Source organism: Sinohyriopsis cumingii, chromosome 10 (genome assembly GCF_028554795.1).
Source record: "Sinohyriopsis cumingii isolate HCF-2022 chromosome 10, ASM2855479v2, whole genome shotgun sequence".
Classification (NCBI taxonomy): Eukaryota; Metazoa; Mollusca; class Bivalvia; order Unionida; family Unionidae; genus Sinohyriopsis; species Sinohyriopsis cumingii.
The window spans coordinates 11,246,334-11,268,902 of record NC_142970.1 but is presented as its reverse complement, the minus strand read 5'-3'; the positions used below and the strand labels follow the sequence as shown (position 1 = coordinate 11,268,902).

General features: G+C 33.5%; 1 protein-coding gene across 1 annotated transcript in view; it reads left to right on the top strand.

The window, feature by feature from the left end:
- Window positions 1-18,265, top strand: part of LOC149789592 (uncharacterized) — a 55,527-nt gene extending 37,262 nt beyond the window's left edge. Inside the window, exons 5-9 of the mRNA XM_089973333.1 lie at window positions 1,741-1,856; window positions 4,456-4,592; window positions 8,661-8,782; window positions 15,065-15,574; window positions 17,443-18,265. Of these exons, the coding sequence (XP_089829459.1) occupies window positions 1,741-1,856; window positions 4,456-4,592; window positions 8,661-8,782; window positions 15,065-15,574; window positions 17,443-18,015 (1,458 nt within the window). The 3' untranslated portion in view covers window positions 18,016-18,265. The remainder of the gene's footprint in view (window positions 1-1,740; window positions 1,857-4,455; window positions 4,593-8,660; window positions 8,783-15,064; window positions 15,575-17,442) is intronic.
- Window positions 18,266-22,569: the final 4,304 nt, after the last annotated feature.

Sequence of the window (22,569 nt, the reverse complement as noted above, 5' to 3'; positions counted from 1 at the left end):
ATGTGCTGATGTGCTTACAGTCTCATATCTGTTATTATGCCAATACTTGGAATGTTGCGCTGTGATAACTCTTGTTGTAAAACAGTAATATCATCAAAACTGCTCTTAAATGAAATCAGAATAATTTCCAAATGATTATTTATTCCAAGAAGTATAAATGAGCAGTTTGCTATTCCCATGAATAATATAAAGAATATGTCCATCGAAATTAAAAATTGAACACAACAAGACTTTAAATTTTAAGGTAAGAATTAGCAATTTTGAAGCAAACTTCATTAACATAATAACAGAGCAAACATTTGGGTCAGTTTCCTTACTTCAACATTTAAAGTTGTTAACAAGTTTATGAATTCCTAAGTGAGAAACTAAAGGCCTAGATTCAGAATCAAATAAATATATCTACCTTCATTAAAAAATGATCTGGATACTTAATGCATAATTATATAAAAATATTAGCTATATTTTATGTTGTTTACAAGATAAATCTCTCTAGAGAGGTAGACCCTTAACCTGATTTTGGACTAGGGTCATGTACACAGTACAGATATTAATAACATTTAACCATGGAGAAAAGCCAACAATCTGTACACAATAAGTCAGTAATTATACATAACAAGTGATGCAAAGTCATTACGTATGGGCCTATTACTTGTTCTGTCCGTTATTATTTGCAAATAATGTACAATTGGTTGAGATTTGACATGTGCAGATGCTACTGTCTTGATCCATATGTGTGTGGTATCAGCATACAAAAGTGGATTCCGGTTGACTATAAACAGACATCACTAGGGTTATGTGGATTGTTTTAGAAATTTGAAACACAATGTGTTTCCCCATAATTTTGTTTGTGGGATTTTATTGTTTTAGGTCACTGTGACTGTCTTAATGTGTTACAGTATCCAACTTAAGTCTAAGATAACGAGTTCTTACATAAATTGACTATTTACCTTCCATTATTCAATTTGCAGGATTTTATATCTTTTGCATCAATATTTATATGTAGCTCCTTTAAATCAGTAATTACACAAAGCACTTTCAAATCAGTAATTAAATGAAACTGTTTTTATCCTTAACTGTATGAAGCTCACATACAAGCTATGGGCTTTCCTTATCATCCGGGTGTGGGAGATCTACCTGGTTACCTAATGGTGCCAGTCAGCAGTACATTTTAAGTAAGTGACTTTTCATAAGATGAATCCTTTTCCTTACAGGAAGTATGGGCTCTCTCTGGTCAAGTGGTCTGATGCACTCTCTATTACTAATCATGGCCACCTCACCTGTGTGTGCATAGGTTTGAGTCTCAAGCTAAGCCAATGTTATATGTGAGAAAACTCTCACTAGATTTACTTCCATAGGTGACTGTTACCAGGGTTTTCCTGGGTTCTTCCTCCACTAGTTATCCTGGGCTGAAAAATGATATTAAACCCTACAAGTTAAGGACATGCAGGCTTCTTGCTCTCATTTACATAATAATTGAAAAATGTGACCAAATACATCTATAGAAACTTACATGCTTAATGCAATTTATTCAAGTGTATTAAATACAGGGCATGTATGTACATTTGTATGAAAGCACATTTTCAGTCAGTCTTTGTCAAAGTAACGAAAGGAACATTCTTTTCACATGCATATTTTGTGATAATATTACATATGCGAATGAAGATCATAACATAACAAAACATATATCAAACAAATAAGAGTCATATAAGTCCAAATTATTTTTTTCACTTGTATCTACAGCCGATTCAACAGAGTGTTGAGGAAAACTTAAACCAGGCAGGAATTCAGATGTCCACAAAGGAGCTGGATTTGTTTCTTAGGTTTCAGTATGGAATTGGCACAGCTATTTACTTCAGGTGAAAATAGCATTATTTCTTTACTTTTTCTCCCTTAACAAAATTATAATTCTACTTACTCAATCTAAAGTCAGATCTCCACTTTATATGTGTGAAAATCTTCGAGGTCATGTTCTGGTGACCTATGGTATTACAATAATTGCTGACTTTACAAGCCAGTTAGATCAAGTCTTATATCGCTGCATTTGTGGGACTGACCAGCATGGACGAATAGCATCAATATGAGCAGAATGATTTGATTCACTTTAAATTTTCTGAAAGCTGCGTTTCCGTTTGCTAATTCAAAGGTCACCAGCACATGATCCCTAACCAGACATTGTCAGATGTTCATGTAAGACGGTGGAGATCTAACTTTAATTAGATTGCTTTTCACTTACGGTTGAAGATAATTTTTAAAATGAGAATGAAGGTGATAATTAATGGCATTTATTTACAGGCATTACATGTAATTAAATGCATTTATTTAGAAAAAATAGAGATAAATTCAGGCAGTATGCATTACAGATAATTTCTTGCATTTAGTTGCATACTGGACATATATAGAATCATGTATATTTCTATTATTTCATTGAGGACTTTTGTTTTTTATTTATGCATTCTTTGAGCCATTAATATTACTAATAGAACCTAAAGTTTTTTATGTGGGAATTTTACACTTATTGCTACAAGGATAATTTGTAACCAACCTATGTGAAAACTGTGGAATGTCTTGGATTTTTTCAAGTGGTTTTATGTTTCATGAACTGCAACAATCATAATGCTTGAATTTGAATTGATCAGACAAGAAAATCAGCAGTGAATATTAGAATCCTTTATGTTCATCAGTGTTGGAAAGTTCCACTCTATTGTTATATGTATGCATCAACTCACATGCAGAAATGTTGTTCCTGCCGTTGAAACATTCTTATCCTGCATGACTGCCACAGTGGCCTAAATGGTTAGAGCATCCAGTCTGAGGCGGGAAGTTGCAGGTGTGAACACTAGCCGATACATCCCAAAGATTTAAACAAAAACATAGTATTATTATCTCCCTTGCATGGCACTCCTTATTACAAGGTTAATGTTGGGACTGGTTGGCCTGGTGTCAGGATAATGTGAGTTGGCGGACACAATGCTACGTGCCTGCAGCATGATGCCCAAGTGATAGACATCACTATAAACTGTTGCACTGAAGACATCATACCGGTATGACTAAACGTGTTAAAGCTTTGTTAAAATATACACCAAAAAACAAAGGAGTCACTCATCCTGCACTGAAGCACAATCAAGCATTCTTTTTTACACATTTCTACATGACAAATGAGGACTGAAGTAAAACTGTTACATTGTGAACACTGATGTGTATTGATATCATATTATTGTTCTTTTTCTATACTAGAAAACATGCCAATATAGGAACATCGTAATGCTTTTGCATTATTGTCATGTGTGTCTTATATCTTTGAAAAACATTGACTGAAAGTAAGATTATAGGAAACCCATTCGTTTATAGTGACAGAATCACAATGAAAACATAGCTGATTCAGTTAGTTTCTGCTGTAGTGAATATTATGTTTCAGTCATCAGAAAGTCAAATATAATACTGAAATGCCTTTGGGGACAGATAGAGTAATGTTCATCAAGAAATCAAAATAAGAACTTTGCTGATTTTGCAGTTGTGAACTTTTACTTTTTTCCCTTGTGCTCTAACAGGGTAGAATCGATGTCTGTTGTTTCCATGCAAACTACCTGTGTTAAGTAATACGTGTTGATTATATGCATATGTGAAACCTTATACAATCACTCTAGAGCCTTCTTAGTCCCTGCAGACTGGTCCTAAAGCTTTGACACCCTAATGTGAGTATATCAATAGTATCATCCAAGCTAAGCTTATTTTAGGATCCCTTGATAGTCTCCTTCCTTTTTCCCCACATACCAGTTGGGTTGAAGGTTTTGTGAGTACTTTAATACTATCAACCGAGCAAGAATCAGTATTGACTGCAGCATCCAGGTTTAAAAAAAAACAAAAAACTTCCATTGTGCAAATCTCCATCCAAAACATATGCAGCTAGAAAGCTATGTAGTACATGAAACATGAGTAGGTACAATACTGTATGCAGCAGTAAACTCCTGAGTACATATTTGTTCATATATAATGCTTTGACATCAAATACACACATTTCAATGATATACCTCCATGATTATAAACCTGAAAATAGATCTGAAAACGGGGGGTCACAAATGCAAATCGATTCTTATAGCCTATCTAAGATGAAAAAAAATATCTGGATGGTAGCAATAGACATTCCCATTAGGGTGTTATCAGCACCATATCGGGAACAGCAAGTACGAACCAAGGTAGGGTATGAGCAGCACCCCTTCAGAGAGTGGTAATGTGCCGCACCCAGTTATGGCAGGTGTAGCACTCTCTCAGGTGTAGAGAGCCTCAGTCATATTTTAGAGTTTCTGAGGGGGGTATCTAAAGTTTGAGTGTTACAGTAGAGCTAGATGACCATTAATATGATACAAAAGTGGTGCTTTCTCTAGTTCAGAATGACACGTGCGGTAAGGGAGCTTTAGTATCATGTTTACATACAGCATAACATATTTTAATTTTCAGTAAGGGTCCACATAGGTTAACTGATGATCAGGAAACCCTCAAGGCTACTGAGACATTCTTTGAACAGAGTCGCCCTGATATGAGAGACAAATGGCTCGAGTACAAAAGTCAGGGAAAACTTACTCCTGAACTGATAGGTTTGTAGGTTTATCTCATTTTACAAACTGTTTATTTTCTTTCTTCAACATGCAATATATTTACATCATTGTAATATAGTTTGAATCTTCTGGCATGATAATGTTGATGATGTTTGAATCTCATTACAGGTGATGACACAGATACCTGTTGGCTATGGAAAAGTCTTAATTAATACATGTTACACACAGTATTGTGTTTGCTAGCCTATATTTTGTAACCAAAGCTCAATGAAATAAGTCATGGCAATGAGTCAATGGTTTGATACTTTCGTTATACATTAACTCAATGGATTGATACTTTAGTATACATTAACGCACTCAATCTCTGGTTTGCTATTTTATCTGGAAGATACTGAGATTGAGCTGAGACCTAATATAAACTCATTCATGCCAATCATTATGCTTTGTCACTATATTTTGCTAGACATTATATGGATTATCCTTTTTTGGTACATTATGAATAACAAAATGATGATAGTTATAAAAAAATAGCTTTAGAGTACAAGATGTCATAAACGTACCATTGGTTACCTTTATTCTATTTATAGCAACCGTATATGACAGATTTGTAAGAAAAAAGACATGTTTTTTCAATATGGAACTTTGCCTCTCAGATTTGTTATATTGATATGGCAGTTAAATAGTGGACAGTCTGTACTTTTAAACACAATGGCATCAGATATTAAGTGAAACCGACTTTACAGTGCGATTTATGGCTGTTATATGACTGAAAATGTTAGATCAAATGGAATTTTTCAAACTTCAAAACTTGTCAGATCAGAAAACAGACAAGTCATCATGGCTTTACAAAGAGAATATGATAGTAATATAAAACAGAATTTAGAATAAATGCATCATCCTTATTGCATAATTCAATCATGACTTCAGTTTCGCGATCATTCAGCGACAGTTACACAAGTAGAATAGTTAAAGTGAGTGCTGAAAAATGTGTATTATGGTTCTAATTCGCATGGATGTGACAATAATTTTAAGCCGCTGTAGAACCAGGTTACTAGCAGAGGTAAATGTATCTTTTTCATACATGCTGTAATTGTGGTATGTAATATATATATATATATATATATATATATATATATATATATATATATATATATATATATATATATATATATATATATATATATATATATATGTATATGAATGACAATCTCACACCTCTTGTGGGTGGCATGTATGTAGACTTTAAAAAATAATCAAGTCTGGAACAAGCTGTACATTTCAATGGATGTTTGTTAACAAATTATACACTGGAACATTCCACATTGTGTGTTGGGTAGCAACATTTTTACTTTTCTTTGAAAGTTGGATTGTTTGTTGGTCAAACAGACTGTTTAATTTCCTATGAAAGTTGGACTGTTTGATGGTCAAACAGATTGTTTTCTTTCCTATGAAAGTTGGATTGTGTGTTGGTCAAACGGAATGGTTACTTTCCTATGAAAGCTGGATTGTTTCTTTTGGTCAAACAGATTTTTTATTTTCCTATGAAAGTTGGATTGTGTGTTGGTCAAACAGAATGGTTACTTTCGTATGAAAGTTGGATTGTTTGTTGGTCAAACAGATTGTTTACTTTCCTATGAAAGTTTGATTGTTTGTTGGTCAAACAGAATGTTTACTTTCCTATGAAAGTTGGATTGTGTGTTGGTCAAACAGAATGTTTACTTTCCTATGAAAGTTGGATTGTGTGTTGGTCAAACAGAATGTTTACTCTCCAATGAAAGTTGGATTGTTTGTTGGTCAAACGGAATTGTTACTTTCCTATGAAGGTTGGATTGTTTGCTGGTCAAACAGAATGGTTACTTTCCTATGAAAGTTGGATTGTTTGTTGGTCAAACAGAATGTTTACTTTCCTATGAAAGCTGGATTGTTTGTTGGTCAAACAGATTGTTTACTTTCCTATGAAAGTTGGATTGTTTGTTGGTCAATCAGATTGTTTACTTTCCTATGAAAGTTGGATTGTTTGTTGGTCAATCAGATTGTTTATTTTTCTATGAAAGTTGGATTGTTTGTTGGTCAATCAGATTGTTTACTTTCCTATGAAAGTTGGATTGTTTGTTGGTCAAACAGAGTGTTTACTTTCCTATGGAAATTTGGTCCTATAATGAGCAGCATTAGGCTTACTTTCTTTTCGAAATTGGCAAATAATAACGATTATTGTCATCTTTGTATTCACTCCTTATGTTACTGACGACTTTTATTTCCCTCAAGATCGATGAAAGTGTCTCTTCCATTTTTATGTCTGGGCTGGGATTGTTTTAAAGCTGCAGATACGGAGTGAATTTCACTCACATGTGTTGGATGGATCTTGTGTGCTATCTTAAAAGCAAGTTTTCAGTACAGATAAATACATATAATTATAAAACAATATAAAATGCATAGGTGCAGTGCCTTTATGTTCCTGCAATGGTTTATATGCTATACAAGATTGTGTTCGCTGCCTTTTAATGAGAAACTCGTGCACATTTCAGTGCATCCATCTATCTATCCCATTTGCTTTCACTCCATACAAACAATATTTTTTGAAAAGATGGTAATTGTAATAAACAATATGAAATACATGTCTACCATTGTCTCTTCTGTCACATACATATTTGTGTTGTTTTTCTGCCTTTCTCTATCAAAAGCAGAAAAACGTCTTGCATTTCTCTCCACTCATCTGTCCGATCTGTTTCCACTTCATAACAAGAACTGTGCTTGAACATGTCAGAAGTTGTATATAAACACTATAATGTATGTCTCGTATTGTAGTATGGATAATATCTACAAGGTAGTATATAAACACTATAATGTATGTCTCGTATTGTAGTATGGATAATGTCTACAAGGTAGTATATCAACACTATAATGTATGTCTCGTATTGTAGTATGGATAATATCTACAAGGTAGTATATCAACACTATAATGTATGTCTCGTATTGTAGTATGGATAATATCTACAAGGTAGTATATCAACACTATAATGTATGTCTCGTATTGTAATATGGATAATATCTACAAGGTAGTATATCAACACTATAATGTATGTCTCGTATTGTAGTATGGATAATATCTACAAGGTAGTATATCAACACTATAATGTATGTCTCGTATTGTAGTATGGATAATATCTACAAGGTAGTATATCAACACTATAATGTATGTCTCGTATTGTAGTATGGATAATATCTACAAGGTAGTATATCAACACTATAATGTATATCTCGTATTGTAATATGGATAATATCTACAAGGTAGTATATCAACACTATAATGTATGTCTCGTATTGTAGCATGGATAATATCTACACAAGGTAGCATATCAACACTATAATGTATGTCTCGTGTGTGTGTGTGTGTGTGTGTGTGTGTGTGTGTGTGTATACGTGACGTGTTTGTGTATGTGTGTGTGTGTGTGTGTGTGTGTGTGGTTCCAATTATGCATGAATATTCAGCCATGATTAATTTGAGCTGTGTCTTGTAATGTAACCTAAATTAAACTGTTCTCGGTCATAAACAAAAATCGTAAAATGTTTATGTTTGGGATGGTGATTGTAGACTGTCTTTGGTCTAAAACAAGTACAGTTTTGGTCTAGGATAATTAATGTAAACTGGCCTTGTTACAAAGCACATATAAAATTTATGTATTTGGTAATTACTGTGGCTGCCAGAAGAAGAAAAAAATCATGATGACAACATATTTATATAAAAAATTAGTGCAACGCCTTCCATGTCATTGATATTATTGCAAGCATGACTCAGTAAACTTAACAACATAAACATGCATTGAGGCATCGATTTAATTTTATAAATTGTATTTATCATGAAAATGGAATGAAAGTTGACAATTTAGGAGTACCTGAGTATAAATATTTTCCTAATTCATTAAAATTATTGATTTCAAACTATCTCACAATTCATGTGTTATCAGAACTATTTGTGTGTTATCAGAACTATTTGTGTGTTATCAGAACTATTTGTGTGTTATCAGAACTATTCATGTGTTATCAGAACTATTCATGTGTTCTCACATCTATTCTTGTGAATCTAAAATTGTTTTCTGTCTTCTCCAGATGTCATCTATGCAAAGGAGAGGAATCCAGAACTACACGACAAGAAAGATGAAATCTTGGTAATGATGGAACATTTAAACATCATTGTAAAGGCAAGGTCGTTCGATGAAAATGGGGTGAAGGTCAGTTAATGACAAAATATTCTACTTTTGACCCTTCTGTTTATTTGAAAATGTTCTCAAGAGTCCGAATTGTACAACATGCTACTCATTGTGATATGAATACTGCCACTGAATGAATACATCTTGTAAAAAATTAAAACTCGTTGAAAATTTATAAGCATGCAAACAAATTATAAAGCATACATTAGTTTATTAAAAAGTAACCTCATTACAATTTGCTATATCTTTACTGCCAAATTTCGTTCTCATCCCAAACTGCTGATGGACGGAATTCAGCCGGCATCCCTTCAAAAATTTCATGATGTTCTATATCTGTGTACATATATGGGAACAACATTTAGAAAACTCTTCTTTTCCTTACATCAAATATTGACGACAAGTGACCTAAGCAAAGTTTGTAAAATTAAGTTTATCAAAGACATTTTTCCCAGGGTCATCAGGTCATCCCAGGGTCATCAGTTCAGTCAGCATTCTGCATGAATATATATTTGGCAAAACACTTTCCTAGCGGAATATTTTCACTTTGTCACATGTATTGTGCCTCCTTGACATCAAATTTGATTAAAGTATTACAGTTTAGCAGAGAATTCATAAAATTTGAAAATGCATGGTTTGTCTTTATTCCTTTATTTATCCAGTTTCGTATTAAGGCCATACTGCAGTCCTAAAAGAAAAATAATTCTAGACATAGGCCCAAGGCAAGTGACTGAAATCCCATGATCCTGGACTACAGTTTCCACATGCCCAAAATTCCCTTTTTAATATTGTCCAACAACGTTGCAATAGTCAAAATAAGAAAATAAATTAAATAGGGTTCAAAAGGGAAATGCAGATGTCATTAGTTTTCATCACTACATTCACAAGGGAGTTTATATTCCTAGTGTTCAAACTTCTCTGCTGAACTCTCTGAGTGAATCCTGGTCAGAGCCGAGTTGACGTATTTCGATTGCAGTATGTGCACATAATTAGACACCATCCTTATTTTTGGCTAATGTGTTTCACAAGTAGACCTCCGTCAGCTAAGAGTTCTGGTTTTTATTTATGTTGGGTTATGCTGATTACTTCCTAAATCAGCTTAAAAAATAACATACATTTGAACGCTATTCCAACAACTGAAATAATCATGTTTTGCTTTCTAAATAATTATACAATGAAGTCCGATTTCAAAAGGAACATTGCTGCTGTTCACAAACTTATCAAAATTACATATGACCTAAACATTCTTATTCAAGGCAATGATATGTAATAACTTTTGTTCTTTTACACACGTCTAGCATCTCTTTGGTAACCTATAATGTGTTTTCTACTTCCTTATCCTACCTGTGCAAATTACCACAATGGGCTCACCTACTGCAGCCGTCAAAACACCTCAATTAGCTATTGTCACCCAATTAAGTAATATGTGAAATTGTAGTTTATACATGAACTCTTTGACTTTAATTACCACTACTTAAACTGCTCAAGTAATAGTTTTACATCAGCTCCAATCATGACCGTTTAAAGTTTATGCATGCTACATATAACAGGTATATATTGAAAGTATTTTGTTCTCCATTTTTTTAAGATTACTGAAAATTGTGTTTCCTGGAAATATGACAGTGTCAGGGAGTTTTGTAATAGAGAAGACCCATACATACGGCTATCGGATTGTTGTTTTATTTTATTTTTCATGTTGAGTTTAGAAAAGAAACAAATACAGGGGCACAACAATTTTAATATCAGTCAAATTGTAACGAGTGGATTGATAAATACTAACCGCAAACAAAATGATACAGACAACCACCACCACCCTGCTCCTTTCCAAAATACATACATGAGGATTTCGGAAGACATAATCAAGTTTGAAGAAATTGGTTACCATTTTCTAACATTCTATTTAATTTCCTGTTACAAAACTTGATTTGCATTTGATTTTTAAAAACAAATAATTATGTATTATTTGTTTGCTTTGATGTCCGCTTTGTTTAATGAATCTACTCAGATGCTGACCAAAGGCAAATATACATATAGTTTACATGCCATAACAGCCATCTTTTGAATCTGTCTTCCATTCATTTTCATTAAACATTATATACAAGGATATAGGTATATAGTTTAAGTTCAAGCTTATGTGGCCACCATTGCTAACAATAGAACGATACAGTTTGGCCACAGTTAACAGAAGTAAACCAGGCATTACAGGAGTACAAGTTTTTGTTGTTGAAAATTATGGTGGCTCATCAATCATTATATGAGTTCATGAGTTTATGAACGATGATGGTCCACCATTAAATATAATGGCCAGAAATATGAAGAGAAAAACCTTTTCTAAAAAATCATTTCAGTTAAAACTCCCCTTTTTTGAAATTCGAAGAAATTGTATTTGAAGCACCCTGGCATGACAAGCATTTTTTCATACAAATCTGCATCAGTTAGGATTGTCATGGCTAACATAACAAAAATATATACAGCAATTAATAAGACCATGGCATAATAACTTTGATACAACCATGCATATTGTCTGTTCTCCGCCATTCTTTTCGGTTTTTCTCGATCACTTCCACTCATTATATCTGTAAAAGTCAGACATACCTACCTCCGATTTCATATCAGGAACCGTATATACTTTGTCTAACAGTAATATTTGAGAATGTCTGCAATTTACCTGCCTGAATGATGATTGTGCAAGTCATCACATGTTCTCATTAAGTCATATTCACACATGCCCAATCTTCCATAATGACAGTATGGGACACTGAAAATTTGGTTAATACTGAGTCAGTCATAGACTAAAACAGTCCGTGAGGGTAAACATTAAAATCGATATCATCTACATTCTTGCTAACCCAAATGCAATAAAACATGTGAATGCTAATTTTACAAACAATTCAGATCTTCTGTGTCAATCATTGGTTGTTAAATATGATACAGATCTACTGCCCATGCAAGCCATTGTAGATGTTATCGAGAAAATGCTCTTAAAGTAATTTCATCGAAATACAAAAGCATTTAAATTCAAAAGTGTTGAAAGAATATTCAAATGTGACAAAATCTTTCAAAAGGGATATAGCTATGTAAAATGAACCCAACATCCAATTATCAGGCAATCTGACCAGAAACTTTTCTGAGAAGAACTGTATGCAAAAGGTCGGGTTAAAAAAGAAACACGGTTATCCACACAACAGTTTGTACAAACCAGTTTGATCCATCGTCGTTTTCCAAAGCTTTTCAAGAGATATAGCTTTGAAATATTGTCAATTTAATCATCAAATACATACAAGATTAAGCTACACAGCACATCAGTTTCCACTAAATAAAAAATGGTAATTCAAAGTGTTTCCATTCCGGTGGTATTCTATCAGGCTGTTGAAGGAATATAACTATTTTATCGTGGTCATTCATTTATGATAACGTTGAGTTAAAGCCTTATTGCATATTTGGATGGAATCAAATAGAACTGTGGAACCAAAATTGGTCACAGGTTGCATATATGCTTCTTCTAAATTGATGTAGAGTCAAAACTGTTTTATAAGTCATATTCACCACTGAACATGTGAGACCTTTCTCGATTGAAGATTTACAGCCGTTTTAATTACAATCCATAATTGTGTGTGTTATTTCACCGTCATTTCGTATATCGATTCTACGTTGATCAAGGGCTAAAAACTCCAAGAGTCAAAGTAAATATTTTTCATCATCAAACTCATTTGAGTTTCTATGAATAGAACGGTTATCTGTGAACATAATTTATATCAAACAAAAGACTGTACATGCTATAGTGTTCACCTCCCAAAGAGATGTGCTCAATCAAGGGAAACAAGTTTTAGAAATACACTCAAAATTCGGTCGTCAAAATCAAATTTCTTCACTTCATATTCGGTTCAAATCAAAATAATTTTCTCTGAAGTAGTTTTCACATCTTTGTGTTTAGATGGAAAGACAGACACTGTCCCTTCACTTAATGGCATGAAACACTATTGAGTGGGAAATGTTGAGTATTTACAAGGATGTGAATCAAGAGTGTCTTGTTATCAAGCAATAGCATGGTAGATAATACGAATTGTACAACCACTGTACTAAGAGATTTCCTGACAAGTAAACAAGCCAAACTCCCATTAAGACTTCTCGACAGGTAAAATTCTTCGCATGAGATTAACTTGTTAAAAATAAAGATTATATTACGTTTGCAAATTTCTTCAAATTTGGTAAATAGATTTTTATAACTGCTATCAGAAACCTCCATAAATATGTAGCGTAAGTAAAGTAAGTAAATCCTAGTTCATTTATCTGAGTGTAAAGACGTTAATGTAGACAAATCTGTCAAGTAGATGAAAATTATTTCAATTTCCATGCGATGTTGGAGTGCTAAAATCTTAATAGTGCTATGTCGATGACGATAGTTTCCTTGGCTTTTTTTTATCTGAGACAACTTGTCTAATTGCAGGTTCCTCTGGCTTGCTTTTGTAGTTTTGTATATGGTTTTCTCACAAGAAAATAAAAAGAAATAGAAGATATAGATACAAATATCCTTATGGTAATATCATACGTTTCTACCTTGACTTTGTTACCATAATGATTTTTTTTCAATATAAACTGAACCTAAAAATGTATTTGGGGAAAAGTCCGTGGTGATATATTTTCATAAATGTACTACTTTGAATCGGACTGCATATTTCCTTTTCATGATTATGGCATTTGGTGACACGTTAATGTGCAAGTTTGTTTCTTATTCATGTGGCGTGCAAACAGAATTGATTATCCTAATCGCTAAACGATTGTATTTATAAAAATGACAAAAATATATCGAAAGTTTTTTTAAAAATAAATTGCACATACGCTCGGCTCGCTTACTTTCTCCATTCTTCTGATCCCATCAGTATTGGAGAGTTACGTGGGGTCATTAAGAAAAAAATAATGCACTAAATATATTCCAAATTATTTCAAGGTTTAGAGTAAGCTCAGCATCGTGAACAATATTATTTCGTTTTAAATATTTGACAAAAATAAAGTTTGTAGACTGTAATGTTCAATAGTTATGTATAATAAAACAGATGATCTGACCTTGACGATAATTTTATTTTATTTACGAATGAAATACTTAATGATTGCTTCAAAACATGAAAATCTTTTTCTCTACCTATTAATTTAAACAAATTTAATTTGTTATGACATACATTGTTCAGTCTTAAAATTGACTGACTCCTAAATAACTCGAAACAATATCGTTATTATTATTTTTCCCATGCTAGAAATCACACGTAATTTTTTTAAACTATATTCTCCTACATTTTCCTCAATGATTGCGACAGCATATGTACATAATTTAAAGACTTGGCACATTCACCCTTACAGCATTGTCAATTTTGGAAATGCAATAATGATGATATACTATAGACATTGCAATAATCGATTCCACGACAGAATGCACTTTTAAGAATATATCAGCACATATCAGACCTTTAGAACATAATAAGTATGTAGGTTTTTTTTCTGGGGTATAACACAATTTCTCAAAAGTACAAGACATGCTATACATGGTATCCAGCATAACTGGTGGAGGAAGAACCCATGCAAACCCCGGCATGAACCACCTACCTATGGGATATTACTGGCATCATTCTCTCTTATATACATGGGCCGAATCCAGGACTCAAACCCATGCTAACAGAGGTGACATATCAGTAATTGGTAAAGGCTATAGACCACTCGGCCACCAGCAACCCCAATGAAATATTTAGAATTTGAACACCAATTTAACAGACAAAATATAGTACAACCAGCATATTACCTTTATTGTCATCCAATAAATGTTCAAGGACATCAGCAAATTAACTTTCTCGTCGGACTTGACCAGACATTCCCATTATTTAAGTTCTATGTAATTGTAATTTGCATAAATAATGGTGGTTGTTAGTTCATGACAGAAACAATTATTATAAATTAACAATTTTAGAAGAAAAATGCAGCTTAGTATGGAAGGATGATACTTACATTATAGAATTAGCCTATCCGGAATAGAAAGTTTCACATTTTTGGGTACATTTAAAGATAAAATATGTCTGTGGATTTTGTACATTATTAGTTATGTTTCTACCTTCATTTCTATAAATTTTTACTGATATCAGGCTGAGTAGTTCATTTCAGGAAAACTATCAGAAGAGCTGTTATTGTGTGTTTGTATATGTCCATCCTCTCTGTCTGTCTGTCTGTCTCTGTCTCTCTCTCTCTCTACATATATATATATATATATATATATATATATATATATATATATATATATATATATATATATATATATATTAGGAGGAGAACTACTTCTTCACCCCTTGTATGCTTCGTGTGGAATCTCCAAGAGAAGTTATCGCTCCTGAAGACGATCCTCGTATGTTGAGCACATCAGTCCTGTGCTGGGTTTTTACAGGAACATTTCTGCCACCTTCCATCTTCGATGGGCTCCTTGCAGCCTGTTTAGCTCGCTGGCCAGTCACAAAGAAGAAGGATACATCAAAATATATAATATCCTATGCCTGCACTGTTTTTGACCTTGACCTTACTCACAGATTGACTTTGAATTGTGAGAACCATGTTGTTTTTGCCAGAATAACTTGGTTAGTGATTGATGACATTAAGACCCCTGATGCAAAGTTATGCACCAGAGTTAGAAAGTTCATTACTCGGAACCTCTCCAAAATTACCAGTTCCCTGAACCAGAACCTGCAATATGAGCTGTATCTACAGAGTCAAGAATCTCAAGATATCTCTGAAGACAGCAGGATCCGTTTTGCACCATTTGAGATGTGGTTTGAGGATGAGGTAAATTGTTTTCAGCATTACATAATGTAGGAAGAATGTTATTATTATATTATTGTATTATCCTGAGGCTATTATTCTCATTTAGTATTGTCTATTTAGGTATACAAGTGCCCGAGTTGTAGTCAAGTTTAATATATCCCAGTAGAAAACATTGTACGAAAACAATTTTCTAGTGAGAATGCAATAATAAATTTAGTATGTCAGATGATATCATGCTCTATAATACGATATTGGCATGTGGCAATAAATCCCATTGGATCCGAATAAATGATGGTTGTTGGCAGCAGATTACAGAATCGCGAGTAACTGTGTACTATACTAAAATATATTCTCGAAGTTAGACAATGTAACACCACAAATGTATAATGGAATGTACTAAAATACTAGAGTCACTTCAATAAGTAGCACTTGAACAAGGATTTCTAACATTGTTTGCTAATTAAACTAAAATCCGGGGGAAAATTCACATAGCATCATTGTTAGTTTAATTAAAATACAAATAGTTTGTTTAATATATCCATTTATTTGACTATATTATATAATATCCTGGATTTACCACTTTGATATTTGATTTCAGTTTAAAATAATTGGAGCATGTCTTATATCCTTTTTTAGTAAAAGAACATGGAGTTACATCTATCTTTGGTTTTGAAATCGTATTTGGTCTACTCTGATTTGTACTTCAATATCTGGATCATATGGTTATACGACCTAGTGAGCTTATATGGAGCTGCCTTTATCATCCGTCCATTGTTTGTCCATCCATTAACAATCGCTTATCACTACTCTGTATCACATATTTCTGATACTATTTAGAGCTAATTTTGAACATAAGTTCATCTTGTAAATCTCTTGGACAGGATTTATTCTCAGCAAAACTCATGCTCATTGGTAAGGTAATATTGCATGTGAATGACTGATCTTGTTGCCACTCTGGGAGTCATATTTCTGATCTAATTAGGATCAGACTTGGAATATAAGCTTAATTCACTAAGTACTAATGGGTGAGTTTCATAACAATAGATCCATGCATATTAATGATAGGATCTTAATCAAACTTGGTATAGCATCTTGAGCTGAGAAAAATTTGATAAGGAGTGGGATCCACACATAATTAGTGAATGATCTTATATCCGATTGAATGAGCATGCTCATACTTGGAGGACCTACTACTGCTGATCATGTTTGAATCAAACTTACCTATAGGCATATGTCATCAGATATTTCAATCGGTTCATTAACGAGCTAACTATGTGCATATTAATGAGGTCTTTTCATTTGATTGGCTATATTTTAACTATTCTGGAGTCAATAAATTGTATCTGATTTAAATTAAACTTAGAATATGAGCTTTTTGGATCATAATTTCGGAATAAATATGAGAAGGAATGATATCCAAAATATTAATGAAGTGATCTTTCAGCTTATTGGCTTAGTCTTTTACAACTATGCAGGTCATATTTCTGATCTAACAGTTATTGGTTTTGTGTTTGATTCTGAAGTGGTTTGTCTTTTGGAAAAGTCCGTTCATTCAAATTGGACGAAAACATAAGCCTGTTTATTTTACTGTCAACCTAATATACGAATTGTACCTATGGTTTATTTTCTCTGGATTTTAGCACTGAGAGTCCCATAGTGAATATCAATGATTTGTGCTTAAAAATGGGGAGTCCTATCCAGATTTGCACAAGCTTCCCAGAGCCACTTCCTATGCAGTGAAATCGAAATACTGTTTTATTCATTTAAGTTAACATACTAGAATACTATTTCTTGACGTTTGTGCAATGATCAGTTACATTGGAAATTTAACAGTATGTTTAGGCATTGTTGACATGGGTGTTGAAATAATACTGACCTTCTTTCTTTAGGGACATGATCCTGATTCACCCATAAAGCCTGAGCACATGAACCATGCTCGTCTCTGTGTTGCACTTGTAACTGTTTGTGGAAAGGCCCTGAAGGAAATACTCCTAGAAAACTTTCCTGTGCCATATAAAGACATCTATCAAGTAATCTTGGCCAACCAAGCTAAATTAACGGGGGGACGGGGCAGGCCTCTTCTTAATCAGGAACAAATTAAACTGGTTTTCCCAGATCCTCTAGGGCAGAAAACAGGAACAGTGGAAACGTTCGACCTTTCCTTACTCTATACATTGATTAGAAATGTTAGCACAGTTCAAGCTCCAGTAACAGGGTGGGCAATTGATCCACAACCAGGGGATAACAGTCTAGGAGCTAGTGTGGAGCGAATTCGTTCATACAGGAATCACATCAGTGGTCATTCCCCGGACGCAAAAATTAACCACCAAGACTTCGAGGATTACTGGAGAAAGTTTGAAGATGTGCTTCGTGGCATTGAAATTTTCATGAATGGAAAGGTGTACAGTACTGAGTTAGAAAGGCAAAAGAGACAAGTGATCTCCGTCTTTGATGCATGTTAGCTACAAATTAAAATTATGAATATTGATCAATAGATTAAATATAAGCGTATGTGTTCAGTATGATGATATAGTACATTTACATCTTATCATGAAACATGGGACAAAATTAATGATTTCAACTTTAATCACCATATTTGTTTATATGAGGTTTAAACTTCAGTGTCTTCTGGATACTTAATGAGGGTACTTAACAGTGAGGTATCAATATTTGGTGCGTAGTGCATGACAGCAAAGTAGGACAGTATTCCAAATTTACTCTTCTTAATATGAAAATAATGTTGCATCATATCATATGCACTTACTAATTACAAATTAATTAATAGTGACAAGAAACTTTCGTTTTTTCTGATTTGTTCGACCGCTTGATAAAATTGTTAGTTTGACACTAGAAAGTAAACGTTTAAATTATAAGCTCCATTGTTGCCAGTAAATAATGTAAAGTTCTTTATTCTTATGGGGATATCTACATATTACAATCACATTTTTAAGGTCCTACGTGAATGTGACAGCTACCTCTTAGGAGTCACGTTCTGGTGATATATGCTACTACTTGAATTGCTAAATGTATCAACCAATCAGATGAATTAATATATTTTCACATTTGTGAGTTTGAGCAGTGTTGCTGAAGACCAAGACTCATTGGACAAAGTGATAAAAAAACATTGGTTTGGTTTATTCCGATTTGTGAAAATAAAGACAGAGCAAGGGCACTTATTCGCATGTATGTTGCGTATAAAATAAAATAAACTTTAGCTTCTACTACCAACCAGGCTGGCAAATCACTGATTCTGCCAATCCCAGCTCTAAGAAGACAAGAGGAATATATCATTGTACGCTGTCCTCTAGTAATGATAATACAAGATAAGTCGTCAGCCTGTTGAATTCCGACGTCAATAAAGCAGCGTACTGAGGTAAGTATATAGGGTCTAAATAAATTAATCATTCTGTGTTACCTAATTTCGTATGAAACCAAACTATCTTGGATCATCATTTAATTGCAAGAACATCCTCTGAACTTTACGTTTATGCTTTTAGAATTAAAAAAAAGCATCCTTGATTGAAAGTTCAATCGCATACTGCCAATATTAGTGCGATAACTATTAATACTTGAAACAAAATGCAGGTCAACGCATGTATCCCTAGTGTTTCAGTGTAAGACATCAACCTTGATAATTATGTTTTGGCAAACCCATAAAAAATATTAGTGAGGCATGTCACATTGTAGGGGTAACCCGTCCACGGGATAATAATAATAATAATAATAATAATAAATTAATAATACAGTTAACCGATCTTTAAAGATAATCACTTTTGCCAGAAGATTCGGTCTCTAAGTGCAACTAGTTTCTCATTGCAAGACTTAACACTATATAGGCAATTCAAAAATACATTGAAAACAAGCACTCTTCCTGACAATGATCTTACAGGACAAATATTATAATGATAAGAAAAGTAATACAAAGAAACAATTAACGACTGTAACTAAACTGCCAGAAAATGCGCTTTACTGAAAATCATGCACAGCGGAATGATTGCCTCTGAATTTAGTCCCGCAATGTCAATCGTAGCAAGTGTAATCTATTCATATAAATTAATATGTGTATCAGGTTAATATGATGACGTAAAATACCCTCTCCTCCACTCAAAGACTCCTCTTGAATATTATTGGAGTACTTACCAAATATATCAGTACATGCCAATGACTTCTTAAGTACAGAAAGTTATACCCATCCACATTCACTGATGATTTCTTTCATAATACTGGTCACTTAATTTGGTGCATAACTGGTTACTAATGAAACCCGATGATTTATATCATGAACCGAAACCCAATATTTAACATAGCAGATAAATATTGAACAGTAAATACGGCTATGGTATGTTATCATCATAGTGTATGAAACAAAATGGTTGCTTACTGGACCTAAATCCATGTTCCAACAGAAAAGTGAAGAAATATCCACTTGCCTATCATTGCGGTTTATATCCCTTGATATGTCCCATACAACATTGCTGAATAATTGAAAGCTAAAACGTATATCGCTAAGGCAGAGTCCGATGACACATCCGTACAGTATATATCTAATAATAGCCCCGGTTACGTGTGTCACCTCTGTATTTTTAGAGGACAATACAATAAGTGCCTAATTCATATTTTTAAAAATATAAGTTGCAAGTAAATTGAAAAGATTGATTAAAATGGTAATGTGTAGCAGATACAAAACCATAAATGTGCTTTGTTACAAGTCTGAGGACAGAACTCTTTTCCTTCAGTGTAAGAACATACCTGTTGGCCACATGGTCACGTGGTCAAAAAATATTCTTACTGTGCATCAAACTCATTCTTCCCACCCACATGCAACAAAATATATGTTGTTTTCTCGATACAATTATGAGCCTTAAAACAACATGCATGTTTAATGGGTGCCATCGTAGCTGTCAGAATGAAATGTTGTGAATCATTTGGAGCACATGCAACTTTCGGAAACATTTGGGTTAAAACTCAGCAAAGCACATGCTTTAGTTATTTACTAGCGTATGTGAATGTGCTATGGGTATATATAAGGCTGCTGAAAGTCATCCTACGATGTTCCGAAATGCACATTTTTTGGTCTGAACTTTACATATTTTTCTCAAGTCGGCAATATTGTCTCGTTTGTTATTTATGGGTCCTCTGTGTTAAATATATTACCTGGGTTGTGTCACCCCACTAACAAAATTATCCCGGACTAGTATACCAATAGTGTAGCTAGTAAACTGTTGCCTTCAACATTTTAGATTCTCATTATCGAATGCTCTCAAATTCTAGCATTAGTATCAGCTATAATGTAAGCTTAGTCTTTAAACTTTAGTTACGTGTTTTAGATTGTAACATCTATAACAATTAGCATACACATATCAAATTCTTCTACATGAAGGCACTGGCTATTCAGTCTAAAGGTGGGGACTGGTTTATTTTGGCTTGAAATAGTTTACTTTTTTATATATCTCTATTGAATTAATATTGTTTTACAAGTAATATGGATATACTATGGTGTTATTTTGCTATAAATAAGAGCCAAATCTCTTTTTAACTATTCACATCAAAATTAAATGGTGTCAGGCCCCTTTCCCAGATAATTGCAGTATACCAAGGTACATATCGCGTTACGTTTAGATAAACAGCAAACCAAATGTTGCCACACTACCCGTCTCATATATATATATATATATATATATATATATATATATATATATATATATATATATATATATATATATATATATATATATATATATATATATATATATGCACACACACAGTCATGTTGACGCATTGTGTTGAGTAGTTCAGCAGAAAGTGTGTATGCGTTCCGAGATCGAATATCAAAGACTGTAGGAATTTACAGTGCCTCCTTGACCTTTGACTTGGTTATAACATTCAGTACTATAAACAGATTTGTACTTTTGGAATATTTGTTTCTATAATCAAACAACAAGAGCCATGTAGCATTAATTGAGAAATACATTATATTGTGATGTGACTGGTCATTTGGATGTTAAGAGGTCAGTAAGGATGAGGGGATTGACTATGGAGATGGTTGCTATTACTTGTCAAAATAATGATGGGGTTTTAACTGAATAAAATAGTAAGATTTAAATAATGTAGATTATTGATATATAAAAAATTATTAGTTGTCAAATTTTGTTACTGATGTTATAAACTCGTTAACAGTGTAGTATGAGATGATTGCTGAAATGTTATAATTTGTTTGCATGCATGATTACTTTTCTAGTAATCAGCTTAGAAATAGTTTTACATTATCCACGCAGCTATAATGCTGATTTAGATTCATTGTTTTCAAGGAACCATCCATCCATAAAAAATATGGAAAGGACTTGAGTGACATTTATTTTCAGGGAACTATCCAGCCAGGAAAAATACGAAGAGGACCTTCAGTGAAATTAGTATTGAGTACTGGAGATTTTCAACTTGAATTGTCATTATACTTGTATGGATTGTTTCCTCTGTTACTTGTTGAAAAAGTATTTAAAATTGTTATACCTATCAATTTTGTATCGTTGTTGTAGTTCTAGGGTTTAGCGCCATTTTTCAGCACAATATAGGCTATATATGGTGGCCAGCATAACTGGTGGAGGAAGAACCCTGGAAAACCACCGACCCACGAGAAGCTACTGGCTGGCTTTCCAACGTACCCACGCTAGCCGAGCCTTGGACTCGACCCCACGCAGACAGAGGTGAAATGGCAGTGATCCGGAACGGTGAGCGCTATAGACCACTCGGTCATTCGGGACCCCAATTTTGTATCAATTGTATTATTTCTTTTTCAGGTGACAACATAAAGTCCTTTATAAGGTGACAACATCAGCAGCTAAATCAGATGACAAGATCAGCAGACAGCAACAACAGCTACATAACTATATCATTACTTTTTTGCAGAAGCTCATTACAATTGTTATTATAATTCTTGTTTGTTTACCAATGAATGGATTGGCAAGGACAGAATTCTTCATCAAGATAACTATACTCAACAAATGACAGTTGAGCAGTTA